This window comes from Lepidothrix coronata, unplaced genomic scaffold, assembly GCF_001604755.1.
Source record: "Lepidothrix coronata isolate B3197 unplaced genomic scaffold, Lepidothrix_coronata-1.0 Scaffold76, whole genome shotgun sequence".
Classification (NCBI taxonomy): domain Eukaryota; kingdom Metazoa; phylum Chordata; class Aves; order Passeriformes; family Pipridae; genus Lepidothrix; species Lepidothrix coronata.
Genome location: NW_016690256.1, coordinates 3,806,496 through 3,823,806, shown reverse-complemented (window position 1 = coordinate 3,823,806; position 17,311 = coordinate 3,806,496). Strand labels below are relative to the sequence as shown.

General features: G+C 38.4%; 1 protein-coding gene across 10 annotated transcripts in view; it reads left to right on the top strand.

The window, feature by feature from the left end:
- The window catches only part of DLG2 (discs large MAGUK scaffold protein 2), a 997,608-nt gene that overhangs the window by 157,078 nt on the left and 823,219 nt on the right, over positions 1–17,311 (top strand). For 7 of the 10 annotated variants that reach the window (XM_017819624.1, XM_017819626.1, XM_017819623.1 and 4 more), the window contains one exon: positions 10,069–10,143. The exons of the other annotated variants lie outside the window; for them this stretch is intronic. In XM_017819624.1, the coding sequence (XP_017675113.1) occupies positions 10,069–10,143 (75 nt within the window). The remainder of the gene's footprint in view (positions 1–10,068; positions 10,144–17,311) is intronic. 10 annotated transcript variants of the gene reach the window in all.

Here is a 17,311-nt window from a genome sequence, read left to right as displayed (position 1 = left end):
ATATGTTTAATTTTAAGGTGGTATAACTGGGAGAAGAAAGCGTCCCAGTACCTTTTTTTTAACATATCAAGAGACATCACTTATTTATTTTACAATTTGGTGATGAAAGTTTCCACTGAATATTTTCCCAGGGCCTTCTGGGAAATAACAAACGTGGATTCACTGCTAGCTCACTACTGCTGCTGCCTTGAGCAGGGCTCCCTACTCCATCTACACACAATATTTTTCCTTTCAGTTTTTCTGTCTCTTGAATCCAGCACTGAGTGGCTGAAATGATCTGTAAGTCAAGCATGTGAGTGAGCCTCAAATATTCAACTCCAGATATTCAGTCTTTGCTGCCAGCATTGATGTTGGAATGAGATGCAATTGCAAATTGCACATGACCTGCTATTTGGATGCAGGCAGGAACAACATAATATCATATGTAATTGAGTTGAATAATGGCAAAAATCTAGTTTCAGAACACTTTCATATTGCAATGGCTTGAAACCAAATAAATTACAATTATTTGCTCCTTTTACTTGTTGCTGTATTTAAATAGCTGGACTAATGTTGTATTGTATTGATCCATAATCTGCTCTTACTTATTTTCATTGGAGTAACCCCACTTTCCTTAAACCACCAAAATTTTTTATGGCTTCTATTTATGCCCATTTTCACCAATATAATAAGAGCAGTCCTTTTTCAGAACAACTGTGATTTTTAAAAAATTAATTTTGCTAAGCATGAGTTCTACAGAGCAGCAGTATGGTCATTTTTGGCCTCAGATCTGTTAATTGTCCTTATTTAAATAGTCATTTGCCTGATTTGTGCAAATAATTGTCATTCTTTGTCTTGAAAAAGTGGATCTTGATGTCAGAGGGAGTAAACACATCAGGTTCATTCTTCAGATCTTAAGTAATAAAAAGGGAGTAAAAGGTAAATGCTATTTAAACTGCAAAATATGAAGAGTGTTTAAAGAGTTGACATTTTTAACACATGGTCATTAAATTTAGATTATTATTATCTGGAATTTAGATTATTATTAAATTTAGATTGTTATTGTCTGGATTTTTTGATATTTCCACTGTATAGAAAATGACATAAATGTTGTGGTAGAGTGAAAATGCCCTTCTAGATGATGTTCAGTGGACCTACAGATCCTGCTTTGAACTCTGTGTGGTAAAAGATGTCATCTAATAAAATTAATTTCTGATGTACCTTGCCATTTCTTAAATCCTACTGACATTTTTTTCAACCAAAGTGCAAAATACATTTAAGATAGATTTAAGATATTAGTTTGTAAAAACTCTTCCTCTCTTTTCCATTTCCTTCATGTTTCCATGCATTTCTGAAACCAGGACTACAGAAGTGCTGAACCATCAAGGACAACTTCTTGTGGTCTCCTGGTTTATTTTAATTGATCATGTTTGCGGCATAGCTTCTTTCTTTACTGTCATATAAAGCTTTGATTGAGACTCCATCCCAGCAGGAGCACCAGGAGTTTTTGAGAAGGAAGATCATTCCACTGTGCCTCCCAACATTCAAAGGCAACATGCTGTCCTCTCCTTTAGCTGCCAGCCTTCCTTCCATCCGTCTGCCTTTTACAGACTTATGAATACAACAGTAGCTGCCACTGGTGAAAAAGAAAATAGATAACTCTGTATTGCTCACTATAACGGGCTGCTTCACTGGAATCTTGAGTTCTTGGTGTTAGGTGGCTCAGAAAAGATGATCAGCTTTCCCTGGAAAAAATCCCCAAGACCTTTCTGGCCCTAGTTGCTAGAAAGAAGAGCTCAGAGGTGGAAAATCTACAGGTCTTAAACCCAGAAGGACAAATGACAGGGCTAGCTAAAGACCTTCTCCCATGATAGAGATTTTAAAACTTCTTGTGCAATCTAGTCTAGTGTTTTATTATCCTTAACATTAGTAACGTCCATAAGAACTGTCAGTGTTGGTTGCCACTGGTGTCACCCCTTGTTTTGTTTGGGAGTTGTATTCTGAGGTTTCCTTAAGATCTCAAATTTATCACCTGAAAGTTTCTGTGTTTTGAGAAGAACTTGCAAAGATGAGATGTACACAAAGAAAAGACACCACTTAAATAATGCAAATTTATTCACAAATCCTAAGCCACTTGCTATTTGTACCTAACTCTAAGTTCTCAGCACTGAGCACGAGTAGCAGTAGGGTTCCTGTGTCCCAGAACCGTGCCCTCCAGCTTGTAAAGCAGAAAACTGGCCTTCTTACCCAGGGAGAACATCCAGATTGAACTTGGTTTTTTAGCTACAAAAATAAATTTCTGTCATCAAAATGTTGAAAATTCTGCAACATTTACTCCTTTTTGCAGATTCTTGTTGCTTGCTTCTGATTAACTCTGTAGTGATTTAAACCTGATCACTCACTACACAGGTTCTACATTTAGTTGAAGTGTCACTGATGTCTGTGGGAACAATTAATAGAAAATATGATTATGCATGTGACTGAAAAACAGTAAATTGTAAATTTGGTTTGGGGTTTTTTTGAGTTAATGAAAGACTCGGTTCATTCCACTAGTGAAGAAGCTTGGCATTTTTTTTTTCTACTTTTTTAAAAAATTATTTTTTTAAATTTAGTTTAGTTTGGAAAATTAATCTTTCTCCTTTCATGACTGTCCATCCAGCACCACTTCTAAGACTTGAATTCAAGTGTTAAAAAAATTGAGATAAAACTGGAAGGAAAAAACCTATTTTGTAATGGTGCTGGAGAGCAAAGCAGTAAGCTTGTTTATGTTGGTAACCCATACTAAAGTTGAATGTGTACAATTCTGATTGACAAGGTTGCCAGGAGCCAGCAACATCTGTCTATCCTATTTTCTTCTGCTTATCCAGCCATGTGTGTGGAACAGGGGACACCACTGTATGCACTTAAGGCAAAATTCTGAACAGATGTGTGATCAGAACTCATAATATGCATGATAGTCATGGAAAATAAGAAGCCACAATGGTCAAGTACAGGACAAATATCTGGTTTAGACCCTGGATGTGGTATGATTTTTCTGTAGGTCTCTTCCACTCTGCAGTCTCATCACCCCACTTTGCAGCATGAATTTAGGAGTAAAGAAGAGAAGAGATATAAAATTTGCACCTTGTCTTTCTATTAGTTTTAGTTTTCCTTTCCCCATAGTCCCAACATGGAAGATGAAGCAAAATTCAGATCTCATCCTCCTTGTTAGCATCACTGGGAACCTGAATGAGGAGTTGCTGTAGCCTAGCTCTTTCATTTTGAAATTGCATTAAATAGGTAATTATAAATCCCTGCTGATAGTGTGCTGTACTACGGAAAGGTGGGGGCAGGTCTTGTGTCCCAGTAGGATACTGTGGATTCTCCAAGTAAGGGGGAAAACATCATTCAGCATTTAAGCCCACAAAGTTGACTTCCAGAACCAACCCAGTTAATTTGAAAGGGTGTTTTTAGACCATGGCTGAAGAATAGAAAAATGTGGAGGTGGCACCACTGGAGTAACGTCACTATTATGGCCTCTCTAATTTACAGTGGCAACAAAACCAGCCTAAGATACTCTGAGAAGGGCAGAATGGTAAATGAGATCAGCTCATCTGCTGGAGGTGGAGAGCAGGTCCACACACTATGTGCAGCTGTTGGTCTCACTTTGCAGAGGTGAATCCACTAGAAGGTTAAGTTGAATTATCGATTTTTGGAGCCTGATACCAATGCAAATAGCTAATATTTATTTATGTTGAAGTGCCTTTGTCATAGGACTGTTCTACTCCCCCCTCCCTGTTATATTAAGTTAATCTAAAAAACCTCAATATAGGTATTTAAAAATGTATATACTTAGAGAATGAGGTTCAGTTTGTAAGACTTCCAACAAGATGATCTGTGTGTGTCTGAGACACTGTAGAGTCAGTCCCAAAATTAGGAAATTATAAAGCTAGATATGGATACTGAGATTAACCAGGACCTCGGGTGTTATAGATTAGTATAATATTACCAAAACTAGCAGAACTGTAGAGCGCCATACTGCATGAGGATCTGATTTATATTAGGTGGATATGAAACAAACCAACAAAAAACCCCCACATTTTTAGATGCCTGCATATTGTTAATAGATCTGAGTAACATTTGTTGTTTTTTCTTTCCAAGACTTCAGGCTTTGAATCGTTGCAGTTTGGAATCATAAACTGGGTAGCTAAGTTTTTTTGTGCTGAGTTTTCTGGCTATAACAAACCCAAAACAAAGGAAACATAATGATTTCCCCCCCAGAGATTTACACTGAGCTAAAATCAAAATCTTTTTCTATAGTCATTATTAAGTGCTGATGAGCACTTCAAAATGTGGTATTTTCCTGCCAGACCCTAAAAGTGTAATAGTGCTGAATCCCTAAAATTTACATATAATTTAGTAAAGTCTGTTCTGAAGTGGTACTTCGGGACATCTTTCATGACTATGGGTTGGCTGCTGGCTAAACTGCACAGTCAGAAGAGTAGGAAGATCCTTTCTATGATTACCATTTATCTTAGCTGGAGAACATACTCAGGGATGTTTGACAGATGGGGAGTGTATCTGAGTATTTATTTCAAATCTTTATTTATCAATGTTAAATTTTAGAACAATTATTGTAAGCCTTTAGCTTTTGGATTTCAAACATTATGAATGTAAACTGATGAGGCACATGCTGTCTTTTCTAGAAAAATAAAATCATTTGGGGGGGTAATCTCAAGAAAATTACACAGAACAAACTAATGTGCATTGCATATGTAATGTCTGGTAATTATATCTTGTCAAAAGCTCAACTTTTTTTCTCCTTTATTCTTTAGAAATATGGTAATAGTCCCTTTTCCCTTGTAGTCAATTATAAATTTCAGGAAGAATTAAGTATGTTAAATCTCTTCTTCCCCCTCTTCCCCCTCCCTTGGTCTCTATGGCAGCAGCAGGAATGGAAGGGAATTACTTTGATCTCCATTTCTGAGTGACATTTCATTTTTTTCAGAGCATTGACCTTGTTTAGTGCAACTGAAATTTTCAATAGATTTCATTAGATCATAATTTGGTGATCTTAAGGAGATGTCTTTATTGAGATTGGTTTTAACTATGAAAGAAGAAGGGTGATTTGTTTCATAAATCTATGAAGAGCTCTATAAACTGAGAAAAGAAAATGCTCAATTAACAGCTGAGGCAGATAAGGCTGGGGCTTGATTCTGCAAAACAGTGGCGAGCTGCAGAGGTGAAGGAAGGGGGAAGGTGCTGAGCAAGAAAAAGGAAACAAGAAAGCTTGATCCTGGCTCAAGTCAGGCACTAGTAATAGTGCTGCTTAGTGATAGCAGAGCTGTACATCCTTAGCAGGTCCCTTTTCTGATATTCAGAGGACCTGGGTAAAGATGGGAAGATAATTTCCCAGTGGCAAGGTCAGCTGCAGTTTTATTCATTTCACATGGCTGGAGCTGACCAAATAAGTTCTTTGCAATGCCAATAGGCCACTAAAAACAGAAAAAATCTGTCTTGTGGCTTTCATGCCCAACATAAACATATATTTCTTTTCTGTGTGAATCTGTTTGATGCTACTGTGCAAATTTCACAGAATCACAGAATCACGGAATATGCTGAGTTGGAAGGGACCCACAAGGATCATGAAGTCCAACTCCTAGCCCTACCCAGGGCCATCCCCAAGAGTCACACCATGTACCTTACAGTATAACCTAGATATTTCTTGAACTCTGTCAGGCTTGGTGCTGTGACCACTTCTCTGGGGAACCTGTTCCAGTGCCCAACCACCCTCTGGGTGAAGAACCTTTTTCTAATATCCAACCTGAACCTCCCCTGACACAACTTCAGGCCATTTTTTTGGGTCCTGTCCCTGGTCATCACAGAGAAGAGATCAGTGTCTGCCCCTCATCTTCCCCTCACAAGGAAGTTGTAGACTGCAATGAGGTCTCCCCTCGGTCTCCTCCAGGATGAACAGACCAAGTGACCTCAGCTGCTCCTCAAGGCCCTTCATCATCTTTGTTGCCCTGTATCCATTCACCTGATGCAAGACTTCTGGAAAATGAGAAGATATGTGCATTCAAAAAGAAAAGAATATGGTTATTTACGAGTGAAAAATTAGATTGGGGTATGGCCTAGTGCATTATATTTTGCTCATTCTGAGACCTCTAGTTGAGCTCTACTATTTTCATTTCTCCAGAGCATGAGGAAAGATAATTTGCAAGGATGTGTAGGAGTAGCTGAGTATGTTCCACTGGTTCTGACTTCAGCCAACGCTTTTGCTAATGGAGACCTCACTCAAGGATTTGTATGCAATTTCTTGTATATATATTCCTGGCCATTCTAGTGGATACAAATGGAATCTTACCTGTGAATTCTTTAAACTCTGATCACCAATATCTTATCTGAGAAAGAATATTAATTTTGATCTTACAGACTGCTGCAGTTCAGTGAGCCCTGAACCTTTGTATTCCTAAATATCCTCACTGGATTTTGTTACATCTTCAAATTTGGTCTTGGTATTGATATTTTGTATGTATAAAATCTCTCCCTGCCTACGAGAAAGTGGCAATAAGCTATACATACTTGCTCCTAAAGTCACACAACACAAAAGAGGAATTCTTCATTGAAATCTTACCCAGAGCTTGCTGATGTGCAACTGCATCTCTGTTACCTGAAACCTCTCTTGTGTAGCGCAACAAAGCTCTCACCTTCTGGTTCAGTATTCAACATGCACTATTTCCCTCTGCAATATTGCAGTGGGCACTGATGCATTACCACTCTGCATTGAGTTAATGCATCTGCAAGATGCATTATACTGATGTTTCTAACCACTGCTCATAGCTGTCAATTATTTTGACACCTGACTAAGAAAAGCACATGGGAAAGAAGCTTACTTAAGGTTGCAAGCTAGGAAGGCAGATGCTGTGCATGCACTCTGAAGAGATTGCAGCTTTGGTTTTCTTTCCTGAGACTGATGCTTTTCTATCTCCTGGTTACCTGTGTGGTCTGCATTTCTGGATGTTTGATAAACCTATTGATTTGGGAATTACATGTATCAGTTCCTCCAGAGAAGAAACTTGACTGCCTCTAACTGAATGTGAGGTTAGCATCTCTGTCTGACTTGGTCATCGCTTCATTGCTTACTGAGTCTATTATTGCTATGCAATTTTTAAAGGATTTGAAGTGTCAACCCAGAAAAAAAGCTGTGACTGATGCTTAATTCAGCAATGAGAATTGAAATTATGCCTTTGCATCCCAAGGTTTCTTTATATAAAAATTACACAAGCTGAAGATCTTATTGCATATTTTGAAGGCTCTGATTTCATTAAGCTGTGATAAAGCCTATGCCTGGATGGCTGTGTCTATCACCACATTGGAGCTCTCTCAAGGGTGAAGCTTAGTGCAGGAGTCCAAGTATCCTCACAGAAAAGGAGTAAAACAAGACTGTGGAAATCACTCATTCATAAGCTATAGAGAAATGTTTCTATTTGAGATGGAGAAGACTTTTATTGGAACATATTCTTCCATACAGTGAGGCAAGATATATTTGCATACCAATATTAGTGAACATGAAAAACAAACTAGAGGTGATTCTGTCCTCCCTTGAAGGCTGTCTGAAGAAAGATGATTTTGAATGATGGATTCTCATCCCTTTTAAGATTTTTAACTTTCCAGTGTAGCGGTGGACCTGGGTCTACAGTTTTATCCTTACAAAACTCCTAAGCTGAGGAAAATGTTAGCAGTAATAATCAAATGGAATTAATTCCTTCTACAACCTGCAAATATTTACCAATATATTTATTCCTGTGCTTACTTGTATTGCCCATGCGTGCAGAATACTTTATGTACTGTTGACCTTTTGGCTAAATTTTTTTAATTGATGTCTCTAGATATGACATGTTAGAGCTTTTGGATAATAAAAAAACCCCAAACTGAGTACTTTTATGAAGAAAAATGTTACCAGCAGCTGATATGCAACCTTATATCTTAGAACTGTTTCAACTAGGTGAGGGTGTAAGATATGAAAGGTATGAAAAGCATTGTTTTTCATACAGTACAAAAAGAAGTGATCACTCAAATAAGAAATCAGCTGTAATTTTCAAAAAGAATCCAACTCCAAGTCCCCAAAAAGCTGTAGGAGAAAAGTGTTCAGTCCTAGCCCTTGAACTACATGCATTTCTCGGACAAGAGTGGTGCAATGTCACGTTACCAGCACTGTAATTCAAATATCCAGCTGTGAAAGGCCAAACCCTGCAGGTCACTCTACAGCCCAGATGAACAACCAGCACAGCCGTTGTCCTGGAAAATTGGCATCTGCTACCTATGAGAAATTCCCTGTTACCGCTGTCTCTCTGACCTTTGAATATGCACGTGTCATGGGATTCTGAGCCTTGGGACAATTTAGGTATGAATCTCAAAGTCAAAAGAACCTGTGCTGTATTAGCCCCTCCTGCTATGAGATCTGGGGCTTTCATTTTGCAAAGTATCCTCTTTAAGAATGTGAGGAGTCTTTTTGAGGAGTCTCCTGACAAAATTATACATAGTTACCTCTGTATGATCAGGCTTTTCAATCAGAAAAGTATTTTCAGTCCAAAGCACATTATTAATTTTCTTGCCTTTAACTCGCCTTCGAATAAAGACTGAAAGCGTATAATTGTTAAAGGAAAAAATAATTACTAGTATTCCATACAGTCTTTTGATCAGAATTCATTTATAGTTTTATTATTTTGATAGGATTACGTCGTGTGCTGTTGCATACATCCCTTCCTTACAGGAGATAATACACAACCGCAGGGTACTGCTGCTATGATAGCAGTGACTTTTTCAAATACTTTTAAGCAAGGCTTTCTAAACTTTCGTCTAAAAGCACAATGCTTCTTGCTTGCTAGCTGTTTTTCTGAATATTTCTTAAAGTTGTCTAAGTGAAAATTAAAAAGATAAAGAGTTTTATGATTTGGAGAATACAAAGCTGAAACTGATATCCACATTTTTTCCTTTTTAAGCTGTAAAAGTAGTATTGCACTGCTTTACAAATGTTTGCTTTTCGGAGATAAAGAACAAAGAACTAATAGTTCTCAAATTAGACTTCCAACTGAAAATCACGTGAAGTCTAATCATTAGTATTTGCAGGCGTTGCTCTCCTTTACTCTCAGCATGGAGAAAGGTGCAATGTGGTTGCTTGTGATATATCTGGCTTAAATGAAAATAAAGAGAAGAAAGCTTTTTTATTTTCCACATAACTTCCAGCTTCAGGAACATACATGATTACAAGAGTCCTCCAATTTAAGGAGCTAAATAGTAGTTTGACTCTTATGTTGAAATGCTGAGAGTAATGGTGGCAGACAGCATAATTTATTCTGAACTTTTCTTCAGGGAGTTTGACCCAATCTGCTGTGCAACTCATTCTGATGGGCTCCAAACCTTGGCTGAAATGTAATTGAATCTCAGCAAATGCAAGGGAAATTACAGGAAGATCAGCCTGAAGGCAGTGATTGTTGCATCTTGCACTGCCATGTGGAACATTAGACTTTAAATTAACCCCTTACTCTTTTTGTTCTGCAAAGTTTCAGGGAACTGCAGGAGTCTTGGATACTTGCTTATGTTCTCCAGGGACCAATCTGGGGAGCAAGCAGAGCATTCTACTCAGAAAAGAAACATGCCCTACAAATTTGGGACATACTCCTCCTAGAAAATAGCCCTGGGAGTGTTTCAGGCTGCAGCTATCACGTAGAGGACATTGTGGAAAAATGCAGCCTGTCATGAAATGGGGGAAAAAAAGCCAATTTCTACCTCTTGACTAATGCTCTGCTGTTCTCTGAATGCTCTAGTGTGTAGGAAAGGCAGATGGCACATACTTGAGGTTCAGAGTGGATGTATGTTCACTCACGTAACTGAGAACTTCAAAGCAAAATTAATGGATAGCTCATGAGGCCATTTTGGTCCTACAAACTTCAGATTATTTCCCATACATGACAGTGGAAAATGACTTTGTGAGGTGTGATGCATACTAGCAAACTTCTAGATTCTCCATATGGAATAGAGTCCATTGCACCTAGCGATTGCAGCACGTACTGTGTTGTGTATAATGCCATTTTCACTTATTTGCAGCAGAGCCATGGCAGATGCCCATCTCACAAATGCTCAGTCGAAACACCTGCCTGGATACCCATTCAGCACTCTACCGTAAGTTTGAGCCTTTTAATACAAAGATTTGAGAGACTGAATGGTAAGTCTCTGTGTTTGAAGCAGCCCCGGTCGGGTAATGTTTCCATACTCAATGCATTTGAGAAAAAATAGAAATAAGTCCTAAGGCTAGGCCAAGCTACTTGTGAAGCCTGAACTGTTGAAATGTTGAGTAGTAGCTTAGCAGGGCTTCCAGAAGTTCAGGTTCTTCAGGAATTTAATTCATTCCACATGGAGCAGTGGGGATCAGTGGCAAGCATGGTATAGTTGGTGATGGGGTCCTGCTCAGGGATTGTGGAGTTACTGTTGATTTCTGTAACTGGGCTCCAGCTGAGTGTGATGACTGGGAGCCTGCTATTTTTGCCTGATCATGGACAAAGTTTGAGGGAATTCATTCATAAGCTCCTGCAGAGTCTACCAAAAAAAGCTGACATTTAAAGCTGGACCAAGCTGTCTCCAGATCCAGGTGGTGACACAGGGAAGAGGAGATGCACCTTTTCTTCTCCACCTTCTCATGGAAGAAAGACTGATGATTCTAGATGCTTTTATGGACTAATAAGTGGGGAAATTTGTTCAGTATAGGTAACAACTTTTGGGGTGATGGACAGTGAGTGAAACTTGGTCTGCTGGGTTTATAAGAAATTACTGTTGTAAATGCTTTCTTCCTCCTGCCAATTAGATGACTTCAGTGATATTTGCTTTTAACTATCAAAGGCACAGTAATATTTGAAGAGAAAAAAGCCAACTGTGGTCAAGTTGACACTACATTGATTTATATCTTGTCTGAACATAAACTGTAGATTGAGCCAGATCCTTGGATGCTCTAAGTTAGAGGGTTGACTAATAGAGCTGTGATGATTTATTGCAGCTGAAGAGTTGGCAGGATTTAGTTGACATTTTTGTTGGCTCTAGATCATAGCATGATGTTGGTCCACAGCTATTAACTTGTCACATTTTATGACTAGATGAATGAGAAACAAATTCAAGCTTTCACTCTCCCTCAATCTCTCACTAATCTCACGAGTGATTGTAAGCTCTGTAGTTTCAGTTGTCCTTATAATATGTCAAAATTAATTATATAATTGTTTATCTGTATTAAAAGAGACCCACTTAAAAGTATTGTTTGAATAGTTGAGCTACCCAGTTTTTTCAGGGGAGGATCTAGGCTAGTAACTAATTAGTAATTCTTTCTAACTATTAGTTTCTGTTCTCAAAGTCTTTGGATCAACTTTGTGCTGTGGTTTACATTGTTTTGTGTTTATATTAAGAGGGTTGTAGCATGAGCACAAGTATGTTAGTGTGGTGCATTTGAGAACTGGAACTGGGCATTTGTAGCAAGTCAAAAGCAGTTGCACTCAATGATTTCCACTAGCACCATGACCTGACTTTTCACATAGTTGCTTTAAATGCTTTTGTATTTATTAGGATATTTTTTGCTTAAACTATAAAAAATAAAAGCATTTGTCTTGAGTATTCTTTGTTTATCTCATTACACCAGATATGTGTACATGCATAGGCAACATCAATAGACCCGCTATCTTGCAAATTTTTATATTGTCACAAAAAATGGTAAACTGAGGATTAAACTTGTCTTGGTTAGCATGAGTAATTGTCTAAGATCAGAATAACTTCAAGAAGTGTTATTTTTAAACTATTATAGTGGAAACTGGTTCTTGGACCAATACTATTTAATATCTTAATCAACAAATAGACAGTGGGATTGAGTGTACCCTATGCAAATTTGCAATGACACCAAGCTAAGTGGTGCTGGAGGGAAGAGATGCCATCCAAAGGGACTGTAACAGGCTTGACAGGTGGGTCTGTGTGAACCTCATCAAGTTAAACAAGGCCAAATACACGGTCCTGCAGCCGGGTCAAAGTAATCACCAGCATTATCACATGCTGTGAGATAAATTAATTGAGAGCAGCCTTGAGAAGAAGGACTTTGGGGTACTGGTGGATAAAAAATTGGACATGACCTGAAAATATGCACTTGCAGCCCAGAAAGGCAACCATATCCTGGGCTGCAGATTGATGGAGGTGATTCTGACCCTCTACTCTGCCTTCATGAGACCCCACCTGGAGTTCCGCATCCAGCTCTGTCGTCCCCAACATAAGAAGGACATGGACCTGTTGGAGTGAGTCCTGAGGAGGCCACAGAAATGGTCAGAGCCCTGGAGCACCTGTGCTATAGAGACAGGCTGAGAGAGCTGGGCCTGTTCACCCCGGAGGAGAGAGGGCTCCAGGGAGCCCCATTTAAAGGAGGCTTCTAAGGAAGATGGGAACAAACTTTTTAATAGAACCTGTTGCGATAGGACAAGGGGTAATGGCTCTAAACTGAAAAAAGGTGGATTAAGAACAAACATAAAAAAGAAGTTCTTTACTGTGAGGGTTGTGAGGCACTAAACAGTGCCCAGGGAAACTGTGGGTGCCCCATCCCTGGAATTGTTCAAGATCAGGCTGGATGAGGCTTTGGGCAACCTGATCTAGTGGAAGATGTTCCTGCCTGGGGCAGAGAGGGGTGGGACTAGATGATCTTTAAAGGTCTTTAAAGGTCTTTTCTAACCCAAGACATTTCTATGAGTCTATGAAAAAAACCCAAACTTACTATTAAAATACAGTTCAACTATTCACTTAGTTGCTATTTTTTTTGATTCTAGAGTACAACATGTGGTCCTTGAGGTAATTGCCTACTTGAAGCTTGCTATTATGTGTATTTTTTCTTGATTATAGAAGCTGAATGGATTGAAAGAAAATAAGTTGTAATTTCCAAGTACCTCTTACTTTTTTTTTTTATCAAACAATTTTCTATGCAGCCAAACAGATTTTTCTGTCTATCTTATCTATATCAGATATTTATAGGCACTTTTTACTATACTTCAGTAGACTTATTTTCTTGGGAGACTAATGAAGACAGTTGGGAAAAATTAAATCAGACAGAAATTAACTTCTAAGTGGTACCAATATTTCTTCCCATCTGATTTCAAAAGTGTTTTTTAACTGCCTTGCCTTTATCAGAGAAGAATATCTATGAAACATCAGCATTTTGATAGAAAGCTGATTAATGAAATGAAAATTTCTAGTGACACATCAAAGCATATTACCTTCTATAAAAGGATTGGGGGAAAAAAATGAAACAGATATCTAACCAGTTGTGAAAACTCCATTAGATGACGACAGCATGTGTTTGGATATCTCTTAACAGTGGTAGAGGGAACAGCGTCAAACAATGAAGGAAAAACAAAGTGTTAGAAAAGGTATCCTCTTTCATCAGTTTTGCTGTATGTGTCACTCAGGATGGCATGAGCCTGGGCTAGGTTTTTCTCTCCTTTTTCAGCATTTTTTATAGAAAACACTGTGTTCTCTCTCGGGAGTGCCTTTTGCATCTAATGCAAAACAGGAGATCTGGCAGCATTGTTGTTATGTAACAGTCTGACTTTTGCCATCCCTAACTTATCATTCTCTTTGAATTTGCTGAAGATTCTTGCAATTAAGATTCTCAGTTCTGTTTGTCAACTCACCATCTGCAAAAGAGGCCATAAGTGAATACTGCCTTTCTGTTCCTTTACAGTGTCCTTAATTAGATTTATTTTAAGTCTGAGAGTTTTTTTGATCAAGGGAATTACCTAAGGGTGGCTTTGTCTGCACTTGCACTTTTAGTTGTATCTTCTGAAGGATTTTAGTGTTTGATTATAAAATCCTCCAAAAGGAGTTCACTGTACTGCTCTCTAGCATACTAAACCTCTCTATAGCTGGGGCTGCTAGCTAGATCCATTATGTAAAGATAATGAAGTGTCAGAGACTGCATCTGTGTTGCAAAAACATTCGAGCTTGTCTTTTCTTCCAGCCCCCTTGACAGCTTTTCTTGAGTTTGGCATTCGGGACAAACAGTCACCTTAGATCACCCTGCAGCATTAATAGGATCCCTCTGCATTTCCTTGCTGCAGTCTCAGCAGAGCTCTTTGGCCCACTGTCCTAGCCCTCTTCCACCGAAAAATTCCCTTTGGGGCATCATCTGTGATGGAGAAGAAGCAGGAAGGAGCAGTAAATGGAGTGTGGACACAAAAGGTAAAGGATCTGGCACATGCCTTAAGCAGAGCCTCATTCAGCATCAGCTCTCCCCTCAATGTGAGGAAAAGGACAGTGACTTTAAGGGAAGGTGAACCAAAGTGAGGGTTCTCACAGCTGTACATGCTGCCATAGCTCACAGGCTGCAGCTTTACATAGGTGCTACATTCTGCAGAAATTTAGTTGAGATCTTGAGTGCCAGGCTGCTCTGCAGCTGAGCTCTCAGTCGTTCTGTGCCTATACGCATAGGACAAGGAGAGCAAAAATCACTCCTCTTTGAACCTGCATACATGTGCAGGATGTTATTGCTCTATTTACGTGGGATAGATCAGTGCACGGAGGATATAATTACTCTTTCTCTTCCAGTTTATTTAGAACACTGGAGGGACAGGAATACACTAATGCCCTGCACAATTCTGATTTTAGCCTGCCTAATCTGAGAGTTAACCCATAAACATTCCTGGTTCTAACAAATCAAGTTTTTTGTATTCAGAGTCACTTTACAGGAGTTGTCTAAAAGAAATTCTCATTTTTGGAGGATGACTGCAAGTTAGTTCTGGTGGTTGTGCTCTGTGTAAAGAATGTTCTGACATGATATGGAGCCAAGCAGAAACATATTAAAACATGAATATTCTGATTTGGCTTAAGGCTTTGAGACTGGAAGAATTGTTTCTGAAATCAGTCTTGCTCTTGTTCAACATAAAACAGATAAATGTCTCTGTTGGTCTAGAGTCAGCTCTCTCCCGGGACTAGGGTTGTGCCTTGTAATGATGTCCCATCCTCTCCCGTGTAGATGAGCTCTATAAAATAAATAAATAGCTCTGCACTCCAAAAAATACCTTTTGCAGGGTCTCTAAGCTTTAAATCTTTTTCTATTAAAACCCCGTTGGCTAATAAATTTCTCAGACAATCTGGGTGGTAGCTAACTTGAAAAATTTTGAAAACAGAGCTATTAATACAGAGCTTCTTCTGTCACCTTGGTGCTGATGGTAATGGAAAATTCTGAGTGCTAAAACTCAGCTTTATTTTAAAGGAAGTATTAAAGTAATGCCATATATAGTTCTGCTGTATTCCTGCAGATCTTCTTCACTCCAAAGTCTCCTGTACCTCTCCTTGCTCTGTTGCTCAAGGCAGTTTATTGTCCACTTCTTTATGGTTAAAAAAATCTGTCTGGACCCTGCAGTGCTGGGTCTGTCACCAATTGCCAGCTACGAAGCTACCTTTTAAAATAGCCACTTAAATCCCTCTTCCCCTGGATAACTCTGATTCTTCCTTCTCGTTTTCACTACCCTCACCAGCCTTCCCTGGGGAAAAACATGCTGTTCCTATTGTTGGCAGTAGCTGAAGGTGCTGAAGACTCTCTTCTGTAATCTGATTTACGGATTCAGTGGGGAAAATTCCAGCTAGACTAAGGGAGTGTTGGATTAGCAACAAACCACGGCACATTCCAGCAGGGCAGCAAATGCTTCATGCTTGAGTAGATATAGACAGAGGCTAGCAGAGTATGTGTAAACAGAAGGGATTAGGCTTAGGAGCAAATTTTGAGAGAAATTAGACAAAAAAAGCCTTTTACTTCTCTACTTGATCAAATAGTAGGGAAGAAAGCGGAAAGATTTTTAAAAATGGCAATAGCCCTTTGATAAGGAAATATATATACCTAATTTATAACATGTATAGTCCTTCCTCCCATTTCAGTTCATGTGATCCCAGTCAAACCAGTGAAAGATTTCACAGTTGCAAAACAAGCTCAGAAGCCCTTAAGATAAGGTGATAATTCATTTAAAAATTTTGTCTGATAAACATTAAGCTGCTCAAAACCATTATCTGGAGACTGACCCACATATCTGCTTAACATCATCATCAGGAAACATTTTGCATGAGTTTTTTACAATGAGTAATCTCATTAAGCACACATTATATATAGGATATTTGCTCTCTTTATTGCTTTATTTGTTTTATGGAAAGCACCACGATGTTTCTACAGAAGTCTCAGTCACAGAAGTGCAGCAGTGCATAATTTAGAGCAAAATATTTCTAACTTAGTTATAGAAATTTTCTTTAAGCTGAAATTTGGTATTGATCTTTATGAGAGCAATTACTTAAAGGTACTTTTATGGAAAAGCAAATATATATTTAACTACTTAAAATGATTGCAACTCATGAGGTTTATGAGCAAAAAAAATTAAACAACATTTAATACTCTTCTGGACACTATTTTAAAATTCTGTTTTGAGTGCTTATTTAGCCAGGCAACATTTTGACAGTGTTACTGAAGTTTAAAAACAGTGTACACATTCAATTTCTACACTAGTTATTATTTATTATTCCCAGAGGAAAAGCTCTATTTGAGTATAGTCTTTCTGATAGCATATACATATCTTGGGGGTCATATGCCAGGGATATTGCTACGCAAAAGCCACACTTTTCTGACATGGGAAATTCCATGCTAAGGTTAAACATGAGTGATTCAAACATTCTAAGTTTATGGTAATATACACAAAACCAAAGTTAGCTCCAGTCTTTATTTACAATGTGCAATAACAAGAAAATATTGTTATTATGACTCTTTAGAAGTGTTTGTAGTCCCTATTAAAGTGAATAAAATTGTTTTCATTATTTTTCTCTTAGTTGTACTGCAACATAAAATGAGGCAGTGATTTAATGTTTTTTTTTTAGGAAACCAAAGAAGTTCATCATATAACTTAAAAAAGTGTATGTGTATGTAGCTGACAGGTGAAGGGCAACTCAAGCGGAAAAGTAGGGCAGTTACTTATAGGTGAGTGACTCCATGTCATGATATCTGGAAACTGCATGTTAGCAAGGAGCCTCATTTTGCCCGATTCTATAGTAAAAATCTACAGAAGAAACTTGTGGGGAAAGCAGTTGTGGAAGACAAAGGGTAGAAATTATGCCTTGTTCAGCAGTATTTGATAGTGATGCTGAAAGTGAAATTCATCTGTCCATATTTATGTCGTCGGAGAGCTATAAACACTTTGGAGCTACAGTTTACCTTTACACTGACTGGTATGTATGAATTGGCCTAGTGAAGGCTGTGTTTCTCTTGACTAATGACAAAGGACACCTAGGCAACCAGCTCTGA